The sequence below is a fragment of the Ammospiza nelsoni genome, chromosome 8 (assembly GCF_027579445.1).
Source record: "Ammospiza nelsoni isolate bAmmNel1 chromosome 8, bAmmNel1.pri, whole genome shotgun sequence".
Classification (NCBI taxonomy): domain Eukaryota; kingdom Metazoa; phylum Chordata; class Aves; order Passeriformes; family Passerellidae; genus Ammospiza; species Ammospiza nelsoni.
Genome location: NC_080640.1, coordinates 13,399,209 through 13,422,975, shown reverse-complemented (window position 1 = coordinate 13,422,975; position 23,767 = coordinate 13,399,209). Strand labels below are relative to the sequence as shown.

General features: G+C 40.7%; 1 protein-coding gene across 3 annotated transcripts in view; it reads right to left on the bottom strand.

Annotated features, from left to right (window-relative positions):
* Positions 1–23,767, bottom strand: part of BTRC (beta-transducin repeat containing E3 ubiquitin protein ligase) — a 114,843-nt gene that overhangs the window by 22,637 nt on the left and 68,439 nt on the right. For all 3 annotated transcript variants that reach the window (XM_059476818.1, XM_059476816.1, XM_059476817.1), the window contains one exon: positions 608–839. In XM_059476818.1, the coding sequence (XP_059332801.1) occupies positions 608–839 (232 nt within the window). The remainder of the gene's footprint in view (positions 1–607; positions 840–23,767) is intronic.

Below are 23,767 nucleotides of genomic sequence, written 5' to 3'. Positions count from 1 at the left end.
ATATACAACTGCATGTACACTACTTTATGTATGCATTCTGTGAGATCTGCCCAATGCCACATCTGAGAATAGCTGGGATAATATTTTCAATGGAAAGCACTACAAAGGTGTAAAAAGCAGAACACTTCCATCTCTTGCTCTTATGCCCTCCATTTTCTATAAGCAATAAACACATAATCAAAGCAATGGCTTCAGGAAGTTATTTCAGTAGGAAAGAGAGACAAATATCTAAATAAGAAAAGGGAAAACCTCAGCTGAGCAACCAGAAAAGAGTAGTAGTTTTAATTTTAAAAATTTCGTTATTCATGCATCGTTGTGGGCATTAAGAGCACAACTACCTGCCCTGTGGCTTGGGATAACTACCCATGCAATGCAGAGATTAGCTAGCAGTTACTCCTAGACAAACCATGATGGTGTTAGATCATGCCTTGACATACAGTAGGAACACAAAATATTATGAAATTTCATACTGGTATAGGACTTTTTATTCAAAAGCTATTATCTGCTTTGCAAACTGACCCTACAAGAGACCTCTCCAGCAGGGTAGGGTGGAACAGAACAGTTTTTTGAAAGACAAGGAGCAAGCTCCCTCTGGCTGCAGAAGTACCTGGCAGTGCAGTGATGAAGTCCCGCTGTAACATGGGTTTGAGGTATGAGTTTATGTGTCCGTGCTGGTAGTGACACATCTGGGAGATGAGGTGCTCCACAAACTCCACCTGGTCAGACTCGGACCATTGCTCAAAGTACTTGACGCAGAGCTCCTTCTCCTTCTCATAGCTCGCAGACAGTTTTCTTTGCTTGGGCACAATCATACTGGAAGTGCCATTGGCAAGTTTTGTCTGTAAACAGGAAGGAGAGGAACAACCCAAATAACACGTATGAGAAGAAACACAAGCAGTTGTACAATTTCTTTTTGGGGGCAGACAACAGAAGGCAAAAAGCACTCTGACACACGAAAGCTGTCAGACCACAGATCCCGGCTGCTGTCATCAGCCTGAGTGCAGCCTGCAGGACAATGCACTGCCTCGTGCCAGAGCTACACACAAAGGACTCTGGTCACATGGGAAACCTTCAGCAACACTTTAACATAAACACAACTTTATTTAACACGTAGACAGTAAAATGCATTTGGATTTCTAATGTACATACACCAGTTACTTCAATGCACCTACAGCAAATTGCATTTGTACTCTGTTTTTTTTCTTCTGAAGAATGGATTGCTGCTAAAATTCATAGGGAATGCATGAAAGGGATGAAAAAAATTGAATTACACCTCGAGAGCAAAGCCAGCTAAAATACACCCTGACATTTGGTAAACACTTCTTTCACAGAATAAAATATTTTCAACTTTCTGAGCACTGTTAATATCTTGTCAGAAGGAGTCAGCTCAAAGAAGAGTTTCAGGGACAAAGCAAAACATTGACATTTCAATTTACTACTTGATAGTAAGATATAAATTCTGCTTTCTAAATTATTTAACTGGAAGAAAAGTCTGCATTTTGCATTGCAAGGGTATCCTTTGTCAAAGTAAGATTAACCATTTGCTGGGAAATTATTTTTCTTATGCTGGTCAAATAGTTTCTATTTTCTGCTGAAAACATGTGATTTTCTCTTTTTCATTGCAACAGTTTAACACCAGACAGCATTATAATAACAGTCAATATCATTACATCATTTTTATTGTCAAAATACACACAGAGCTTCTTCATTAATTATCAAATAATTAAAAATAACTTACAGATGTAAGAACACTTAAAATACTGAGGTAGGGATGCCTTATTTTTTTTCTATGATAATTCCAAGCATTGACCTTGCCAGAGGCCCCTATTAAATTTAAGGGAAAAAAATGAATCCTTAAATCTTTCTGCAAAGATATCTAATGAACTAAAAGAAATGCAACGATTAATTGATTTTACAGGAAAAGGAAAAACAACAAAAAAGCCTCTTTTCAGCAAGTGCCAAAACAGCAGGCTATTTAGACACCACAAAATTTAGTCACCAGTAGTAGATTTGGAATGCAGAAGTTTCTCATTTCTCAGGAATAAATAACTCCTGAACTTCAATACCTCCCAATCCCAACAGGAATCCTGACTTTGGAACACCAAAATTTGAAAATCTGACAATCTACTTAACTGATCACCATATAAATTTCATTTTCTTAGAGATAATGCACCTAAATACTCTTTTCAACATTTCTAGAGAGCTGGATCTTTCTTTGGTAGAAAAAGACAGTAAAGAGTTGTGATTTTTAACAAGCAGCTCTTTTCTATTTCTGGATTGCAGTTTGACTTAAGCTTCTTTCAGAACACAGAGCATGGTGATCATATCATGAGTGCTCCATTCTGCAGCTCAATGTTTTCAGGTTTGTCCCCACTCCTCCCTGCAAATGTGTGGCTGTGGCTGTGTGTGGCTGTGTCCAGCAAGATCATGCAAGACAAGGACAGAGAGATATGATTTCATTCAATCCTCACGTGGACAGCACGACTGCAAACAAGTCATAGAGCCAGTACTGGGCAGCAGGAAAGGAAAACTCTCTTGGGCCAAGAGAAATCACTAAAGGGACTGTGGGCATCAAGTCCTGTGTGTGAAAGACTGGAGTTTTTCTAGCAAAGTCCACAGTAGTTAAGGGCCTGGCAAAAGATGATTATCTGTGGAGTGGACTGAACACCTGTGTTAAGGGATTCTGGTAATTTTTGCTGCAGTTAAACTGCCTGCAATACAGGCATCCCAGTAAAAATAGTGGCTTAAGACAGTGGGGAGATACTGCAACCCACAAGTTTGATCTCATTTAATTTTTCATTTTGTTTGCTGTGCATCTTACAAAACCAGGTTGTCTCTACAAAGCATTTATTAAAAATCTATGCAAGTGTCTTTTAATTTGAGGGACTCTGAAGTCTGCCTAACCTGCTGAGCCTGAGTGGAGCATATAGCTCATGTGCAAAGCCAATGAAGGGGCAGCTCCTTTCACAGGGTGGCACCACATTCTGGCCTTTCCTTGCCTTCTGAACATCCTTCTCCCAGCAGCTTTCAACTCCCAATTACACCTAAAACATTGGTTTGTGGTATCAAACAGAAGCTGCAACATCTGCAAATACAAGTCATGGCTTATGTGTGTGCAAATAGATGGCTCAGATGGGACAAAACAATTCATTCTGCCTGAACACAGGCTTCTTGGATAGGAATAATGAGTAAATTACAGAATCCATTGACCAGTACTTTTAACAGCTCTGGAAGTGAAACTCCAGATTTATAAAGTGGGTCTGCTAAGAAAAGCACTTTACAGTGTTTATGTCCAAATTAGTGGACATGAGAACACAGTATTTTTTAGGTTCACACTTCAGCTGTATTCTTATAATGTTACTTGAGACCTGGTCTGCACCCTTGCCTGCTCTGGTTTCACACCAAAAGGAGTGAGCATAAGCCCAGAGTGTGCCCAGCATGGCCTATGGTTTGTACCAGCAGGGGACCAAGAGGACAGGACATGCCATGAACACACCAGCTCTGCAGAGTAGAGACAGATAAACTGATAGGGCTCTCAAATCACTCAAACTACAGTTTAGAACAAAAGTTCCAGAATTTTAATTTAAAGATTCCTGAAAATCCACTGGTAGTTCAGTGAAAAAGGCCTATTACAAAATAAAGCATCAACAAAACAACATCATCAAGCATCTGTATTATTGAATCATCTACAGCCTCCTCCCTCTCTTGATACAATAATCAGGCCTCACCTGATAAAGAAAAACCTGTTCCACTTGCCATCCACACTGCTAGGGTAAATATCCATCCAAATGCACTGTTCACTATCACATTTTCTATAAACTTGCCTTCCAAAAATAGCAAAGAAGAATAAACACTGGTAGCTCATCATCTGGGAGGAAATTTGAGTATAACAGAGCAAACTACTAAGTTGGAACAGATGAAGCTTTCCCAACTCCCTTTCCACAAAGGCCTGTGTGTGAGGGCTGAGAGGTGCCCCAGCTGGCTCTGGGCACCATGACTCATCTGCAGGAATGGCAGAGATGTCCTCTGACAATGCTGAGCTGAGCTCATAAGCCAGGAAACCCAGGGGACTGAGTGCCTCAGGTTGGTACTAGCTCAGGGATCCACGTACCATGCTCCAGTGCAGCCCGTAATTACAAGACCATTTCTCCAAATGGCTACATTTAACACAAAGCACATTTGTATGCCCAGTGAAGTAGAAGAGGACTAATATATGAAAGGACTTTAATCTAAATAATGGCTTGCAACTGGAGGAAGGTGCAATATTTCAACACAGATAAATAAAGACTGGATAAATCTCCTGCTTTGCATATAAAACAAACCAGCTATGGTAAGTCACAGCTGTAACCCATATATGATAACCAAGGTTACTTTTGGTTTTGTTCCGTACAGGGGACCACGGAGTCTCCTAAAGCACAGAAAAAACCAAAACCAAGCAACTTCCCTGACTGTAGTACAGCAATAGTGTTTACCCACCAATGTGAGTGGTCACAACTTTTATGCATTTTTAGAAAAAAATTATATCCTCTAGTCACTGCAGAGGACTTTGTTCAGGCACCTTTCACTGGGTAGATGAATTCAGGTTTCGTGTTACTCAGTGCAAGACAACATCTCTTCAAGTCAAGGAGAAACTGCCTCCTAGAATGTTAAGAACGGCTTAAATGATCCCAGCAAGGTTTGGCACGTTCTGAACCTTCAAGACATCTTCACGCTGAAGCTCTGAAAATACTGAGAGAGCTTAGACCACCACTGCAAATTTCAGTTTCTCCATAGATAAAAGGAAAGGTCTTCTCTTCCACAGTCCAGTACCAACAGGTCATACTGGGTTTCCTCCCTCCTTCCTGGACTCACTGGGACTACAGGCTCTGACACAGACAAATGTCCTTTACTGCTTTTCTGCAACTGCAGCATTTCACCTCCAATTGCTTGCACAGCCCGTTGTGGTTAAGTCACTGATCTAGACAGAGCCACCTTAACAGGAATTTTGGATGGGTCTTAGTGAAGGGGAGGAAAAAAGAGGACATAATGTTTAATTATAAGAAATGATTGAAATAGGCACAGACATACCCCGGGTGCCTCTGCACTGCAGCAAGCTCTAAACTTGTTATCGTTAATGGTTTAAATTTCACTGTGCTAATCATTTCAGGACACAAGCCTTTCTTGATAATCTAATGAATTATTCCAACATCCTTCAGCAAAAAAAATCCTCCATGACAGCACTAATTACAAGACGTTTTCCCAGTGCTTATGTAAAATATGACAGAGCAGCAGCTTAGGGAATTGCAGAAAACTGCTTCTAATTTCCACTGAGAAACTGACAAACACCTCTCTTTCATCTCTCCCAGCTCTCAAGTAAGATTTAACTTTCTCATTTAGTTAATTACCGAGTGAGGATCATCATTTTCCCGGATCGGAGCGGCACAGAGCCTTTATCGTGTTAACTTGTGAACTTGATCGATGGCTGCTGCTAAAACTTAATAACTTCACCCCCTGGCAAATTGTAAGATAAATATAATAGGAGAAACTCTGACAGTAAAAACCTGCCAGAAATGAGCGCTGTGTTTATGTTTCTTTGCAGGCAGCAAAAAAACAACCGACAGCTTATTACTGGGTGCGTGTTACTTATATTTAAAAGACTCCAGGCAGTTAACTTTCTACGTACTGTTCAAACTTTACTCACAAGATAAAAGACACTGGGGGGAAAAACCCAAGCAAAGGAATGACAAAGAAAGGAACCACAGAGGTGTATGTCCAGGGGCCAAGGAAGGTGGGGAGAGACAGGAGCTTCACAGTGGAAGCAAAGTCATGCTTGCCTCTATATCCTGAATATTCCTCAAGATTGACCAGATTAAAAATGTGCACAACTGTGAATCCAAACTTTTCACCAGAAGCAAAAGCTCAGGAATTCTGGATCAAGTTAGAAGCATGTGGGAAAAGCAGAGGGATTAAAAAGTACCAGCATGGCCATAGGATGATTTGGTTTGATGCCTGAAAAGGTGTTCTTAGCCAGAGAACCTCAGCCCAGCTGAATTTCCCAAAGTTACTTGGGTGGCCATGGAACTGTTTGCTACTGCCCTTGATGAAGTAGCACTCGATGCCACAACAATGCAACCACAGCAATGTAACAAAAATGGTGAAACGGAGCTGAGGTATGTCAGCCCTCCATGCTAAAGGCAGAGATAGTTATATGAGAATGCAGCTCAAAGGGTGTTTTTTGCACGTCCTAAAGGCAGTAACACCATAATTAAGAGGATACAGGTTCCGTTTCTATGGCTGGCTTCTTCTTTTTTAGGCTTGCAATGACCAAATGCTGCAAAACTGATTCCCAGACTGCCATGGCAAAGCAGAGAGGAAAGAAGTTCCTTTACAGCTCCTCACTGGCAGCTCTCTGTAAAATAACTCCTTTGCTTTGAGAATTGGGGGGTGGTGAGGGGGTTGTCTCACCATAAAAAACATGATCTCATGAGCCATAGCACCTGAGAGACATGAGTAGGGCAGCCAGCTCCTCATTTTTCTCCTCTGCAGGATGAACCTGCTTTTCCAGTGTTTGAGTTGACAGCAAGGCTACAATGCTAGGTCATTAAACAACTCACTCCATTTACTTTTATTTTAAAAGCTCAGTTTAGAATCTACCCATTTCTGCCTGCCTCCATCTCACATAACAGCCTCTGTGAGGTTAACCATGGGTTTAGCTCATATATGGACTTACTCGCTCAGTAGTGAATTACTTTCCACACTGCAAAGCTCACTGAAACATTCTGAAAAACAAACATAACCCAGAAGTAGATGATCATCAATCACATCTGAGAGTCAAAAAGAAAGCACCATGAAAGAAACCACAGCATCTCTACTATTTATTTTCAAGAGAAAATTCAAAACACACATACTGAAATTAACAGCACCCTAGAAACTAGCAATTTTGCTTCTCTGGAGCTTTAGGCTGCTTGTCCACATCTGGTTTCTAATCACACTGCAGAAAAGCTTTGTAAGAAAGGATACATCTAGATGAAAGATCACTGGAATTACGCTGGACACAGCAGCCCAACCTGCTGCACTTTCTGAAATCCTGGGAGGGCAATAGTTTTCAGAGGTACCATCTAAGTACCTATGATATGGTGTCAGCCTGGAGGGCACCTGGCTAAGGATATTACCTCAGATACAGAAGAGGGGGAAAAGGCTGATTTGGTTCAAGACTAGGAAAAGCTGCAGGCACCAAAGGAGGAATGTGGGGAGTCTCTCTTGGGACTGGGGAGATAGGACTGAGCCATGGGAACTTGCACACAGGCTATACAAAGAGCAGCAATAATACCTTGCTGGACAAGATGCTCCCCTCCCACACTGCTACACAGTAAACAGCAACAGGGAGGAGATTAAAAAACTATTCTTTTAAGCTAATACTTAATGTTTCAGACAGGCTAATAAAGTTTAATTGTCTGGAATCTCATAGCTCTTACTGTAAACTTTCCTTCGATATAGGTCTCCCACCTAGATTTTAAGTGTGGACAAAAACCTCCAAAATAAAATTTCTCTGATGCCAGCAATGGATGTGAATTGGGAGTCCCTCTCCTCCTCCTCATCTCCAAGTTGTCTTAGCAAATAACAAGCACTGATGAGAAATCTGCTTGCATCAGCACAGCACTGGCATATGTTACTTTCCCAAACTATGATCCCTGACCAAATGCCTATCTAGACATATGGGGGGGAGGGCAGGCACCATCACTCTTAAAGGGACAGGTTTCAGAGCACACCTTTCACTAGCTGTAAAGTGATCATACACTAATTTCAAAGCAGACACTCCAGTAACAACAAATCTCTTCCAGGGGAAACCACCAAAGGAAATGCTTTCTTCCTTGCATGGCTACCAGAACCACAGTTGAATTGCTGGGACCATTACATGTTATTACTGTTAATGCAGGGAAGGAATATTCACATTATGACTTGGAGAACCAGTCTACTGAAGTCATCAGGTAATGGCCAGTAGCAGCAAAGCGCTCATTTATGTCAGGGAGAGACATAAGTAAACAATGCTCTAAGCAGCAGTTACACAGTTTTCTGGAACAGTTGCTTCTGGTTTTAAAACACTCAAGCATGATCTACTGCCTGAGTGAAGTCACTCTTAATGGGTGTTACTGTTGATTTCCTTCTTACTTCATGTGCTCCCGTAACAGAGAGAAAGGCAGTCAGGAACAGGTAGATGGACTCAAGTGATTCAAAACATGGCTGAAGTAACAGAGAAGACTGACACTACTGTGAACAACACAAAGGGAGAGAGAATGATTGTAAAAACCTGTTATCTGCTCTCAATAACACTACTGAGATTTTCCAACCACATGGTTCTGCCTATGTAAAACTCTTAGCACCATGAAACACAAGCCCTCCAAGATGGCTTACTCAGTAGTATTTTCCATGAGTTTTTTCTTTGAGATGCATTTTGCTACCAACAACAAAGAGGGCATAAGCACACCAAACTACTTGGCCAAGGCAATGTGAGAGATTCAGAACTGGAAGTCAGGAATATACATGCTGGGTATCATATAATATTTCCCAGCTACAGGAGTATACATATTTCCAGGCATACTGGAGAGATGTAAAAAACAAAAACCCAGCAGCATTCTGAAGATGCACAAGATTCATGTATGTGCTCTGCTCCCATTGCAAATGTACTCCTTGGATCTGCTGGAGGAGTTGGCTACATGAGCACTCCCTAACCTATTTCAGTCAAAATAAGCTTGTTAGCAGAGACCTGCTATTTAAACTGTCTACACTAAAACACCTCATCTTAACTGAGAGCAGGTTTGCAGTTTTGCTGACAGATCCTGGAGGGCAGCAACTTGCAGCAGCCAGGAGAAGGCTGCATGGTATTCTTTTCCACCAATACAGCCAGATCTAGAAGAGGCCATCTCAGCAACTCACACTGGCTGATACCAATACTACTGCTGTTAGCAGCTACCACAGAGGCAGCTGCAAGAGGACAAATCCATTAAATATTCTTGTACAGTACTAAGTTAAAGTTGGTCAGTGGTCTGCAGCCAAAATCTTGAGATTTTGCCTTGTAGCCTCCTATAACCTCTACAAGGTCATGCAATAACCTTCTCTCGCTAACGAGCATTGTCTTCTCCAGATGAGCTGTCCTGCTAAACTTTCAGTCAAAAGTTATCTTCCTGGCAAACTGGGGTGATTCTCATGAAGGACCTTTCCAGAAGGGTGTTATGACAGGAAGAAGGGCAACAGCAACAGGTAAGCAAAGCTCTGGACATTAAAAGGAAGACTTTCAAAATATGAGTGGACAAAGTTTCAAGCAAAATGGATTGGTAGTGAAGTAATCATCTTCTGAACTGCAGACCTTCAGAGGTCCATCCTATCTTGATGTTTTCTTTGACTTTATATCTTAAGATTGTGTTGGTCCATTCTTTCAATGGTACCTGGCAAAACAGGTACCATTGGAACAGGACCTGAGGAACAGACTCCAAAAATCCATGTTGAGGACGATGAATTCTGTATCTTCAGAAATTGCATTAAGTTGGGTTAGGCCAATTGCTGCTGATATGGGAAAGCACATGACAGAAGAAAGGCAGAAACCAGTACCCTCTGCTACAGCAAGTGACCAGGTCTAACCATAACAGCACTTCAGAAAGGCATATGCAGCTCCACAGCTGAGCAGACTTTATCCCCATCAGTTGACACTCAAATTGCATAACTCAGAAGCCCAAGACACAGACTGTTCCACTAGGGATCCCTCCTTGGCTCAGTGTTTAGCTGCCAATAATCTTTCAAAAAAATACCTCAAACTAAAGGAGGGAGGAAGCTTTCCATTACTCTTCTCCCTACAGTAGACTCAATCAAAGTGGCCAGGTTTGAATGTAGCATATAAACAATATAAATCCCCCAGTAAACTGGGGCAAAACAGATCCGCTAGCTTCACTTGGTCCTTCAACATACTGTATTTTCCACATAATATTCCTCCACTCAAAGCCATGGTTCTGCTATTCCTTTAGTGAGTTTGTTAATAAACAATGAAAATAGCATCAATTTCCCTATATTTTCCTTTCCACAAATAAAACCCAAGTTTTCTCTTCTTTTTTCATCCCATTCTGAGAGTTACTTTTGTGTCATATCAAGAATGTTACCAGTGTGGAGTATATGATGTGAGAAATCTCTCCCATCCTCATGCACAGATGCATCCCATTTCTAAATTTATCTAACAACCACCACCATTTCCTATAACTTCTACTATAATAATTGGCTAAACATCTAAGAACCTATTACATGCTGAGCAAAGTAGCTTCTACTTCCAACAGTTTGAAATGTATTCTCTTTTAAATACCATTAGGTCTTCTATGGTGACAATTTTTTCTCCTTTGTGAAAGGAAAAGATCATTAGACTTTAGCACTCTCTATTTGCTAAACATCTCATTGATATCTCTCATTTGTTTTCTGTATTTTCAGGTAGCTCACAATAGCTGTACTAAATCTAACAATAGTACACTCACAAACATATTATTTGCATCTTCTCATCTAGGAAGAGCAATCTGGGCTCATGACTGGAAAAACCATATGCAACTTCCTGCTACAAAATAAAATTAAAATGTCAAAAAAGTCGACGTCTCCTGCCACAGCCCAAACTCTGAGATGCACCATTGACAGCCTGTTCCTCGATCGAGGGGTTAGAGCTCCCTCTAGCACTCTCCACACAGAAGAGCCATAGATGCTAAGCTGTAACTACCTGATCTCACTCAATGCAGTCTTGGGTAGTGTTGTTTGTAGTTTTTACTTGATTTACTTTTTTTGTCACATGCATAATTAAGAATACATCCACTAGTTTATCTGAAATTCAAGAGAAACAAGTATCATTAAAAATTCCCTCTACAACTGATTAAAAATATTCAGATTGCTGCAATTAACTGATCTCTATTTTAAAATGTAATTTAGGACAAGCTGAAGGATTATCATGTCAGCTGTGTGTACAATGTGAGATGCAGCAAGAAACTAAATGAAAAAGTTGTTGAAAATTTTCAATTTTCATGGCATCAAAAAGTCCTACTACCTCACCTCCTTTTGGCTGACGAACATCCCAATGCAGCTGACTGCAGTTGTGAATAAAGCATTTCTATTTCACATTAAATATTGAATAATGCCACTTAAGTAAAGCTAAAAAGGTGCAACAATTCTGAGCTCTGCACAATGCTAAGGACAGAGAAACATCTCACAACAGAAAGAGTGTCAGGCCTTTTCAATCATAGGTTATTACTCATTAATTCTTGATAAACTGAAAGCTGGCAGAGCAAATGTAAAAATGAGAAAGGGAAATGGGAGCCAAGTCTTTTGAGTTTTATTCCTAACTCTCCCACTCCCTTCCTGTGCTGCCATAGGCAAGCCACTCCATTTCACAAGTCTACCAGTTAAATAGATGTGTCCCAACACACTTCACACAAAGACAAAGCACTGCTTAATGCTGGGAAGGAAGCCCCAGCACCAAAGGTGCTGATTGAGGGCAATGTCACAAAGTGACACCACACCATACAAGTGTAAACTTTCTCTCAAGTGTCAGCAAACAAATCTGTCATGTGAAAGCTAAAGAAAACAGATTCATTAGTAAAGGCATGGTCTCACTTCACCAGTTAGAGAAAATGCAGCAGTACTAATTGTTTCCACAGCCTTCCAAAGCAGAACCAAAAGGCGAGTGTTATGAAAAAATTCACGTTGAGTTTTCTCAAACTGAAACACCCAGCTACCACTCCAAAATCAATACAGACACGGCAACAACTCTCATCCCGAAGGTAAGTGCCCTAGGGAGGATATGCTTTAGGTGAGTTTCTTTAGTCATCACAGCAATTCTGATGTGTAACCACCGGGGGACTTCAGAACATCGCCTGGGTTTAGAAGTTTGTGATTTTAATATTTGTATGTGACAGAGATGAGGAAATACAGTAGGATGTGCTAGGCTATCCACAGCTACGTTTTTATGTCTCTGACAAGTCCAATAAGAAAGACTAGAAGTAACTAGACCCGAGTAGATTACAGAAGCACCTGACCAAAACTTCCCAACATCGCCTGCTGATGTCCCTCAGCCCCATCTGTCAGCTGTCCTTGCCATTTTGGGCCCGAACTCTGTACACAGTCCTGCTGCTGCACCCAAATCCTGACACACAGACCTTCCTTCTGCAGTACAGATGTCATCCAAGCCCATTCCTTTTATCCCTTTAAGAGGACTTGTAGAAAAGCACTGGCGACAACTTCTCTCTCCCCACACCTCCTGCATGTGGCAGGAAAGGATTAGTGTGACATCTGACCTGTCCAGCAGCAGTGAAAGGACATCTCAAGTGAAAGCAAGATCTCTGTAGTTGCAGATTTGTTGGTTGGGCTGCTGACCTTCAGCTGGGTGTCTCTTGGGCTGACACCACAACCCATCTGTTCTCCCCCCACCTCCACAGAGCTGCGGCTTAGGTCTGAATGAGACAGGTAAAAGGTGGTGCTGACCACGCAGCAGGAAGGCAGCAGCAGCAGTTCCCCCACAGCAACCAAGTACTGAAACTTTTCAGATCTGTGATCACTTCTGTATATTAGCAGCAATATATTTCCCTTCCTTTTAGGAAAACAGCTTGCAGCTGGCTTTGTGTATTTGTTACTTCAAGGCTACATAACTTGATGTGGGTCCTTGGTGCTATCTTAGGAGATATAGGCAGGCAACAGCTAGGGCAAAATGTAGCCCTTCTTATGCAAAGCAGATGCTGGCTTCATTTCTTGGTGCAGTTTGAGACCTCAGATTGCAGTCAGATGTTCTGAAGATGCAAAACCCAGGAGAAGCAGGTTCCTGGCAGTGGAGCTTACTTGGGAGTTATAAATTCAATATTGACTATTCTGCTGTGAGCAGAAGACTGGACCTCCTAAGGTCTTTTTCAACTTAAGTGACTCTGTATTTCTAACCTCTCTATCACAGTTCCTATACACTTAACAGGCTTTTGGATAGTTACAATTGTCAGATGTTGATGTATTCAATTTATCATAAGCAAAATCTGGAAGTCTTTTAAAAAGAGGCTCTACAGACAATTATTTTTTAATAACTTTCCAACTGTAGGATTCACAAGCCTTTGCTGTTCATTTTTTGCAGCCACTAAAGACCAGGTTCTTCAAGAGTACTGCAGATATACCTGCCCTCTGGCTTTACAATCTGAGAGCAAGCAGAATTCATCTGTTCAGACATCCAATACTGACTTTCAGTTACATCCGTCCAACTATTAAAAAAATTTCAAAAACTATTGACTTTTTTATGATGCTTGTGTTCTCTAGGAACTTCAGCCAATGCTCTCCACAAATTATTAAATTCCAAACAGATCTTCACTTACAACCTGAACCGGTTTCAAAACTCAGGTTTTACAATTAATTAACTGCCTGTGAAGTCTAATCATCTGCAGTCTTCTAAATTGAACCTTGAAATACTCCCATTACAACCCACCTCAGAACTATTTGGGATTACAAATTATGATCCAGAATATGCCTGACAGATCTAAATCAACATGGCAGGGAACAACCTGATTCAGCTCTGTAGTTCACACAATTTTCTAGAATACAGTGACTTGAAAGAAAACAACAAATGTACATAATTGGCATTAATTAAGAACATTTTTATTACCTACAATCAAAGACGTATAAGGAAGGTTTACTTGTCAGAGAGGGAGCTTTCTTTGCTAAGAAATTACAAGTCTTAGTTAATTAACCATCTAATTTTTTGTAGTATAGTTGTTAAGTGGTTTTCACTTTTATTTTCTTCTAAATGAACGTTAGTCTAAACAAAGCAGTTGTTTAAAGTGAGAGAAGTGAGATCAGAAAAAAACAATGCTGAAATATTTTAGTCTTGTTTTAACTGAATTCTCAGTTTGTTGTCGCTGCTACAAAGGTTTCATCATGTGTTGAGCAGCAACAGGAGTTTTTAAGACTTTAATATTATGAGAAGACAGTTGAATCTGAACCTGTGCACACACATTTAGTATAGACCAATTGTATTTCACAAATTCAGGGCATCATGAAGGCAACTTTGCCTGCTGGGCATAGGCAAACAGCCTAACTACGAGTCGAGCAGGTAAGGACTATTTGCCTGACAAGATTCATTATTATGGTAAAATTAAAAAAAATGCAGCCACTTAGAATACTATTTTCAGGACTGTGAACACAACTACTTTGCTGCTCATTTTTAGTTTTCCTCAACAGTAAGGCTCAGCAATGCATACAGTGACTACTGCTGTCTCCCTCCAAGCTGCAGCCTCAACAAAGCCATCGGTTACAAGCAACAAGGCCTGCCTTGCTGAAGTTATCTTAGGTATGAGCTTCCACAGGCAGACTAATTCAAATCTATTTTTGTAAATTACAGATTGTGTTAAATATACATGAAGGAAAATATGGAACAGTTGCTTTTACTGCACAACATGAGTTATTTCCCATTACAAGTTCCCTCCGAGAAAACAATAAATTTTAAAATCTGCCAATTAGTGGCAGTGACTACTGATGATTCTGTATTCCAGTCAAGCAGTAGTATTTGCTGAGTACTGCACAGGGCAGAACAATATTCCAGGAAAATCAAGGGATCATGATACCTGACAATAACAAGTTGAAGGATGCAGTGATTAGTCCAAGCTCACTCTTCCTTTTAGAAGGATGCAGGCTGTGTCATTGCATCAGCCAGAAGGATTAAATCTTTACATGTATGTAAGCCTGTCAATACCTGAAGTACAGGTCAGAGCAATAATGTGACAACTTTTGCCTAAAAGAGAGTGATCAGAAAAGTAAACATAAATAAATTCTTCCTAGAAAACAAAGTCCTCAACCCCACAAATGCTCAAACATATTTTCTCTTCCATTTCTTAAATCATACAACTCTTAAGGACCATTCAATTTGTCCTAATAAAACAAAGTGGGTATGACAGCTCTCTAAAACTATATGTGGATAAACATCAAAAATGGAACAAGAACTATTAAAAAAAAAGGAAGAAACAAAGAACCAGTGGTACAATCTCTCCATGAATGAAGTAGCTTGGAAACTCTAGCTGGGGATTTCCAGTTATTAGAACAACTGGGTCCTGGAAAAATCTTCTGATGGAAACAGTGGAAAAAAAGACTGCAGACCAGACCTTAACTGACTGTAGTAACTAAGTAAGTTCACTAAAGGGACAAAGTAGTATCTACAAGACAAGAGGCTGGAACCAGTGACCTGCAAGGTCCCAGAAGGTGGAATCATAGAGTCATGGAGATTGGAAAATACCTCCAAGATCATCAAGTCTATCTGTTAATATTGCCAAGTCCACCACTAAACTAAATACCACATATACAAGCCTTTTGAATACCTCCAGGTCTGTGACTCAGCTTCCCTGGGCAGCTTCAAGTGCTCCATAAAATTTTCTGTGAAAAATGTTCTTATAATAGCCAATCTAAATCTTCCCTGCACAACTCGAGGCCATTTCCTCTTGTCCTGTTGCTTGTTACTTGGGAGGAGAGGGTGACTCTCACTTTTTTACACCCTCCTCTCAGGCAGCTGTAGAGAACAATAAGGTGCCTTTGAGATTCCTTTTGTCCAGGCTAAACATCCCCAGCTCCCTCAGCCACTCCTCACAGCACTTGTGCTCCAGACCCTTCATTAGCTCTGTTGCCCTTCTCTGGACTCACTCCAGCACCTCAATATTTTTCTTGCAGTAAGGGGTCCAAAACTTGGAATTTGAGGTGCAGTCTCACCAGTTCTGAGTACAGGGGGATGATCAGTGTCCTGGTCCTGCCAACCACACTACTTCTGATACAAGCCAGGATACCACTGGCCTTCCTGGCCACCTGGGCAACTGCTGGCTCATGATCAGCTGCTGTTGACCAATACCCACAGCTCCTTTTCTGCAGGGCAGTTTTCAGCCATGCTGCCCCAGCCTGCAGCTCTGTGTGGGATTGTTGTGATCCAGGTGCAGGACCTGGCACTTCAATTTCCTGATTCTCATAGTTGGCCTTAGTACATTGACCCAGCCAGTCAGAGATCCAGAGATCCCTCTGCAGAGCCTTCCTACCTTCAAGAAGACCAACACTCCACCCAATTAAGTGTCATCTGTAAATTTACTGAGGATACACTCGATCCCCTTGTCCATATTGTTTATAGAGATACTAAACAGAACTGGCCCCAATACTGAGCCCTGGGGAGCACTACTGGTAACTGGTGACCAGCTGCATCTGACTCCATTCACCACCACTCTTTGGGCTTGGCCAGCTTCTCCATGAAAATGCTGCAGGACATGACATCAAAGGCTTTACTGAAGTCTCGGTAGATACATTCACAGCCCTTCCCTTACCACAGATCAGGCTGGACAAGCAGGAACTTGCCCCTCAAAGCCCACACTGACTGGACCTGATCACCTGTTTGTCCCATATGTGCCCCGCGATGGCACTGAAGATGATCTGTTCCATGACCTTCCCCAGCACCAAGGTCAGACTTGGTGCCTGTAGTTCCCTGGATCTTCCTTCCAGCCCTTCTGGTGTAACAAGGCTGGTAATGTCTTGTTTTGCAAGAGACATTCATCATTCACAGCTCAGAGCAAACCTGAAAAGGCACAGATGCAAACTTGCTGATTGTCAGCTGAGCAAACTGACTTTGAATGAGAACATTGATGGGACTGTGCACTCCACTTTGTTAATACACAAAGATGGGGCTTCATTCCTCTCATTAATGACTGGAAGAGCTGTCAATTTTCAGTCTGGCAAGTGCCCAGTGAGCTTGAGCCTATCTGAGATTTATGGAATGTACAACCTACACCTTTCCACCATGTGCTGAACTGCTGAGTTGCACATGACACACAGGAATAGCACCTATTCTTGTGAGGTTTTATCCATCAATCTTGCCTCTAGGAAACTCCCAGGTAACTTCAGATTGCCCTGAGGCCATATTCACTGTGTTTGTCACTGGTTTACAGAGGATATCCCTCATGGTGTCTGATACATTTATAATAAATGTATTACATGGGAACAGAGAATATCTCTTTTCCTACCTTCACTGCCCCCAGGTAAACTCTCACAGGATCTGGGACAAACCTTTAAGTTCTTCATTTATGTGATGTCTGGATGGCAGATGAAGATCCAGATGTGAGTAATGCAAGTGACCTTAGAGATCCTGATATGGCACTTCTACTGGAGGAGTTGCCTTCAAGTCACTTACTGGGAAGATCAGGCCACGATCTGCTGGGCAGCAAGATGCTGCAACTACGAACTCCATTTTTCTCCAGGGCCAATTGTCTATTGCTTTCACAATTAGAAGAAAAGTTACATGGTTTATTTCAATTTGTTACTGTCTCATGCCTTTAACTGACCAGTTATGTGGGTATAGACTGCAGTGGCTATCTGAAAATTCCTGAGATTGCAAAGAGCAAAAGCTCAGGTTCCAGCTGGATCCCAGTATGACTCCAAATCAACTCTTACAACCATCAAAACCTCTCCAGACAGCTGATAGTGATTTACTTTGAGAGAATGGAGATGGAGGCAAGTGTCTGACCTCCACACAAACTATTTATGTTGAGTCACTTGAGGTCCCACATAAGATGAAAAGTTCTTTAGTGCAGTATCAGGAAACTCTGAAAGAAAATGTGTCTCCACCTGAGGACAGAATTTGAAGTGTGTTGATCTGATTTTTCATATTTGAAGGGGTTCCACCTGTCAGTACTTGATCCAAAGAAGCTACTATAGTAACAAGTGCCCAGTAATAAAGGTAATCACGTATTTGGAAGTAAATATCAGGTTGTCCTACGAGAACTGCTGTCCTACAAGAACACTGTCCTACGAGAATTACATATTTGGAAGTAAACATCAGGTTGTCCTGTGAGAACTGCTTTACTCTATTGAGCATTACTGTAGGATACGAGACTGCAGAATCAACAGTTATGCCCCCATTTCCCAACTGATAACTTACCTATGTAATGCATAAATTCACATTTCTCTGACACATCTTCATGGGAACTACAAGACTATTTCAGGAACTAGCACTTTAAAATATGCATTAAAGATAAATTACATTCTGGAACAGTTTATAAGTAACTGTTTAGCTAACAAAAAAACCCTTAATAAGTTTACAAAGTTATTTCTCTCAAAGTAAATGTTATCCTTGTGTTTTAAAGTTATTAATAAAATGAGTTTAACATACTTACTCTTTATAGAACAGATACGATGTTTGACTACTCAAGAAATAAAATTACTATTATCACACATTGACTCATACTGCTCTTATGAGAAGGGACAGTTAAAATCAAATGAAAATTTTGAATCTCAAATTTTAAAGTGTTTCACCTAGAATAAATACTACTGCATTAAGAAAAGAAGGATTTCTGTGGAAGAGTATTACTATATGTAAAAGAGTATAAAGAAGGGTATTACTAATATAGCTACAAAAAACATACAAAACCTTTTGATATATGAAATTTGCTGTTATTTTTCAATGTGCAAAAATCAGGCTAAATTGAGTCTGAAAATTGTAATTCTGTTTAACACAGTTTTTATAGAAAATTTTAAAAAGAGAGGAATTTAAAAAAATGTTGCTGATATTCTGTCAACAGCTAGTAGACAGTTTGCTAGACCTCAGAGAGCAAAGAATGAAATTATAATTGGATGAAGTAAAAGATAGACCCAACCAAGAAATTAACCCCTGATAAAAACATACATTTGCAAAACCCAGCCAAGAGCTAGAATAAATTATTTTACTAGGTTAAAAAAGAATTAATATTGGCTCTACGTTCATTTTAACATATATACAAACATTAACAATCCCAAGGCTGCCTATTAGTTCACAAATGGCATATTTACAGTATTTATGATATTATACCCCAAGTTGGGACATCCCATTACAGAGTCATGGTGGTAAGCTCCATACTTAAAGTGGATTCTGCAACACATTTCATCTTTCCAGTTATTCTCCTGCAGTATGATTACTTTGGGGCAAGAATTTACCACTTGGTTTCCGCCCACAGGGGAATCTGTTTGGAAGCTGACAAACTGATTTAAGCAGCTGTGGAATAATTTACTGGGTCTTCAGTTTTATTAAAGGAGAACAGGAGGCGTTGAGAGCTTTTGGTGTTTTATGCCACAAGAATGTTTGGCTTAGTAACTGTCTACTTTCTCTTTGACTTTCCCCTTGCCTCCCACAAGGATCATATTTGACTGCCATTAGAATGTAACCATTGGTAAGTGCATCTTTCCCAAGATGTATGCCTAACACAGCCCTTAAAAATGTACGTGGTCCTGGGATGAGAGAAGATGCCAAAACAACAGAGCCCAAATCAACATGAGGTGCATATAAATAAAAACAGTGTTTAAATACAAAAAATGCTTCAACTGATACATTTCTAGATTCCCAAAAGTCTAACGAGGAAATGTTAAGCAGCATTACCCTTCTACAGATGAAAGAACTGAGACAGAAAAGCAGAATATGGCAAAGACAAAAGATATCTCAAAATCTGGTGTTATAATTCCTAATCAAATATTCCTCCTGCGAGACCTCATTGCTTACTACAAATAAACTATTTCCTTCCTAAATTTCAGTTGTTAAAATAACTTCTGAACTTCTCTGCAAAAAAGGGATGCTGTGACTCCAACACTTCCCCCATGAAACACTGGAAGGATTAATTAAGGTTTGTGAAGCACTGAAAGTGTAGGGGAAACCCCCAGGAGGCAGTCCCTATTTCCATATTCTGACCAGGACTTGAAAGGCATGCAATAAATACAGCCTGGGGCACAGAACAAGCAATACGAATAAAATAAAATATTGAACAGCTGTTTGTTAAGTGAATACAGTTCATACCACACGCCAAATTTTTTTTCTGCCTTAGGCTGCAGGGAGTGGGAAGCTGAAACAAAATGTTACTTTGAAGGGTTAAATAGTGAAAAAGTTTTAGAAAATTGGAACTGTTTCTTACAAATGAAAATATTAAGACAACCTTTACAAGCAGAACTGCAAGCCCCACTCATTATTATATTAGAAATACAACTGGTTAGATAGCACAAAAAGTCTGTTTTACCAGGTTAACTTCTGTGTGGAGATGCAGTGTCTTTTGGCTTATAAAAGCTATGTGGATACCACCAAACTCATACAAAGCCCTGATTTTATAAAGAGGGCTGAGGAGAAAAGATTACATAGCTCTTACAAAACTTGGAATATCCCAAATACTACAGTAAGCAAAGATGGTGAGATCTCCTGGAAGTGAACCCCAAAGGAGCCCAGCTCACCCAGAGCAGCTTTCCTCCCCAGCTCAGTGCTGCCCACCCAAAGCAGGCAGCACGGAGCTGCTGGTGGGAGTGAGCTCAGAACTCACCCACCCAGCCCGTACAGCTCGCTGCGTGCAGGGCACTGGCTTCTGCCTCCGCCTGCAAACTGAAAAGAGTTCATTTGCTGCTCAGCATCACAAAGTGGAATACCTCAAAATAAAGAGAGCCTGTGTTCTGACTGGAAAAATGAAAGGAAAGCAGCACAGTCGCTGAGCACGGTGTGATGGAGCCTCACTCTTCTACCACAACTTCTTCGGGTATTGCGGGGAAGGAGAAAAGAATTGTCTGAAAACAACGATACAGAGAGCAAGGAAGGAAAAACAGGAACTGTGGTAATCAGAAGGAGCTGCATTCCCACTGTAAACATAAATATTATTTTCTAACATTTCTTATTTTCCTTTCCAGAAATTGCTCTGTAATATCACTTTTCCCCCTCCAGATTATTTTTCTCCCTTTACAAAAATAAAGATTTCGCTAAGACTGGTATTCAGGACTGACAGCCATTAACACCAGTATCTGTTTTTAGAATGCACTTGAGAAAACTGTGATTTTCTCAAACCACCAGGAAAAAAAATCAAGTCAATTTTAGCAATTACAGCAGTCAAATATATTTCATTATAACTTGTTGTTAAGTGAATAAACAAAAAATACTGGGGCAAAAAAACACATTAGAAGAAAAAACAACAAAAAGGAGCATTAGGAAATCAACCCAGTATTTGATGTCTCCTCTTTTTTTGCTACTGAAAGCCACATGGCACACAGTATTTTTAACTGAGGAGTCTTGTTTCAAATATATGCTGAGGAATCATATTTCAAACATATACTAAATAAGGAGAGGAGTATTAAAACAGGCAGTCCCTTACTCTAATTTTATCCATCTCCCTCCTCTTCTTTCCTTGATGCAGTGAAACTTTAACACCAGACCCTGTCTCTCTCATCTCTCTCTCTCGTTTTTGTAAACAGTGATCAACATTTTCCTAAATGACCCCTGAAACGACCTACTTCGAAACTACTCATTAGTAACAGCCACGTTTGCAATATTAACCTGGATGTGGCTGTTTATTAAGATCTTTTAAGGGGGTTAGAATGAAGACACACTGCTGGTGTACAGGGAGCACAGAAGGGGTAATTTAAAACCCATGTTTTTCCTCCCCCTCGCCGAAAACATGCCCAACATTGTGCAGCTGTGCTGCCAGCTTCATCACTCCCTCCATCTCCAGTCTTGCTAATTAAAAGGTTGATCACAGAACAATGCTCTTCTCATTAATTTCAGCTTTCTGATTGGGCAGGATTCCCACTCGCTCCGCCTGATCTTTTCCACACTGCTGAAGTTAATGTGACAGGAGCCCGAAGATGGATTACCCGCTGCCATATTGCCCATCACCTCCAATCAGCAGCTATCGGGGTAAACTGATTGTTCTAATTTGCTCTCATTATTTTTACAATATCAGGAGAAAATAACGCACACAGCTCACTGTCAAAGCCGTGAAAATCAGCCATTAGTTAAACCCAGACACTGAGTGGCTTTATTAGAAGCACTGCAGTTTATTGATTCAGCTTCGGTAAACTAAGATAATACCTGTCCCCTTTAAACACACTTTTTAAGGTGCACTTATGTAGCAAGAAAATATTTATTAGGATAGTTTTGGAAATGCTCGCTGTCTCAGCCTGTTATCTTGATACCCTGGCAGACAACAAAGATTAAGAACAATGGAAGCTTGACTTCCACATAAGGAAGGGCAAAATATGCAGCATTATCTGCACGGCAGCCTGCGTGCATGTCTCAGCTACTCTTCTACAGTTTAAATAAAAATCATCTCAGGACTAGTATGGCAGGTGAATATGTAAATACACCCCATAATCACACAAAATACAGTACTACCATAAAGGCAGACATGGTACAGGCATGATTGTATGAGCTGTATGTACAAGGTCAGTGATTTAGTATTGGGTTTGGTTTTCTGTAGGGTTTTTTCTTGGCTAAGCAAAGGAACCTGCTTAGCCCAGCATCAAAACACAGGGTCTGAGAGAAGAAGGTCCAAATAAGAGAAACTCTTTTGTATGGCTGGGAGCTACTTTTTACCCTACGCAAAGGCGTTATGCAGCCACAATTTGGGAACACATTCAGAAATGTCACTCCACACTAAAGCCTCACAGGATCCCAGAGCTAAGAAATGAATAAAGTATTGTTAGCAGTATGAAGTCAGGAAATTTTACACCACAGCACTGTTTAAAAAACGCTGAAAATTCTGGACCTCTCACTGTCCCTATGTTGTATTTAAAGGGTGCTACATTATTTTGCTTGCTGCCTATCTGCATCTTAGCACAGGGAAATGCTAAATAATGGGATTAACAGAAATATGATACCTTAAATCTTGCTAAACATAAACCCTTAACTGGCGTCTACGATGCTCTAACTGGCAATGTACTCCAAGAGTGACAGGCAGAGCACAGCAGACTGATTTTACTTTTAAATAATATCTAAATTAGATTAGTTCTTTGTGTAGATCTGCATGAACCAGAGGGGACATTCATCATTGTGCCAAAAAAGTTAAATTCACTGGGGTACGCTCAAAGTGAATGGTTCTAGACCTACGTTTTATCTCTCAGATGCATCATCAAGATGCTGTGCCAATATGCATGAAGCCAGCTAGGAGCTGCAAGAAAGACAACGGGAGAGTAACTGGATAGTAGAAAAGGTTTAATTTTTTCCTTTGTCGATTACGAATTGCTTGGGACAGCATCTCTGGTTTCTCTGTCTTGTAAGCACAGAGCATCCTTTTCAAGATTTGAGCTTCTTCTTTAATATTTAAATGGCTTAAATATGAAGAAGGGTATTCTCCTCCCCCCGCCTCCAAAACAGAGGTAATTCTAGTTCCCCCTCCTCCCTCTGATGTAATTTAAAATACTACAATTTTCATTACTGCTTTTTAATATTTTTTAAATCCTCATCAGCTATGGCCATGCGTTTGGGGTTTGGTTTTTCTTCCCTCTTAGAAAAGCCACCTCCTAGCTTTGTTTGGCATCTCTTTTGACCCTTGCTAATGGAGATCTCTTGGAGGGGCGTGCCATGCTTTTCCTCTTAAAATTCCTGCACTGAAAGACTGCACCACACCACACTCCACAAAACGTGCTGATGGCACAAATTACAAGCCCCCAGCCGAACACTCCAGCCCCCACCATTCGGGCAGATTTATGTGGGCTCTTGCCGACGTTATTACAAGTCAGAGTTTATTGGGAAATTGTTACATTATGCGGAGTGTCTAACAAATTGCTTATGCTGCTATAATTGGATTACAACAGCCGCTTGCTCCCACCGGTAAGATTAGGCAAGTAGGACTCCTGCCGATCTCTGAGCGTTAGCAGTAATTTTATTTGCCTTGCCTCTCTCTTTCCTAACAACATGCCTCTTTCCCTGCCAGCTGTCTGCTGAAAAGGCACAGGCTTGTTCCTTGGCCCTAACAATGCAATTACAGCCCTGCAGATCGCACTGTTTGTG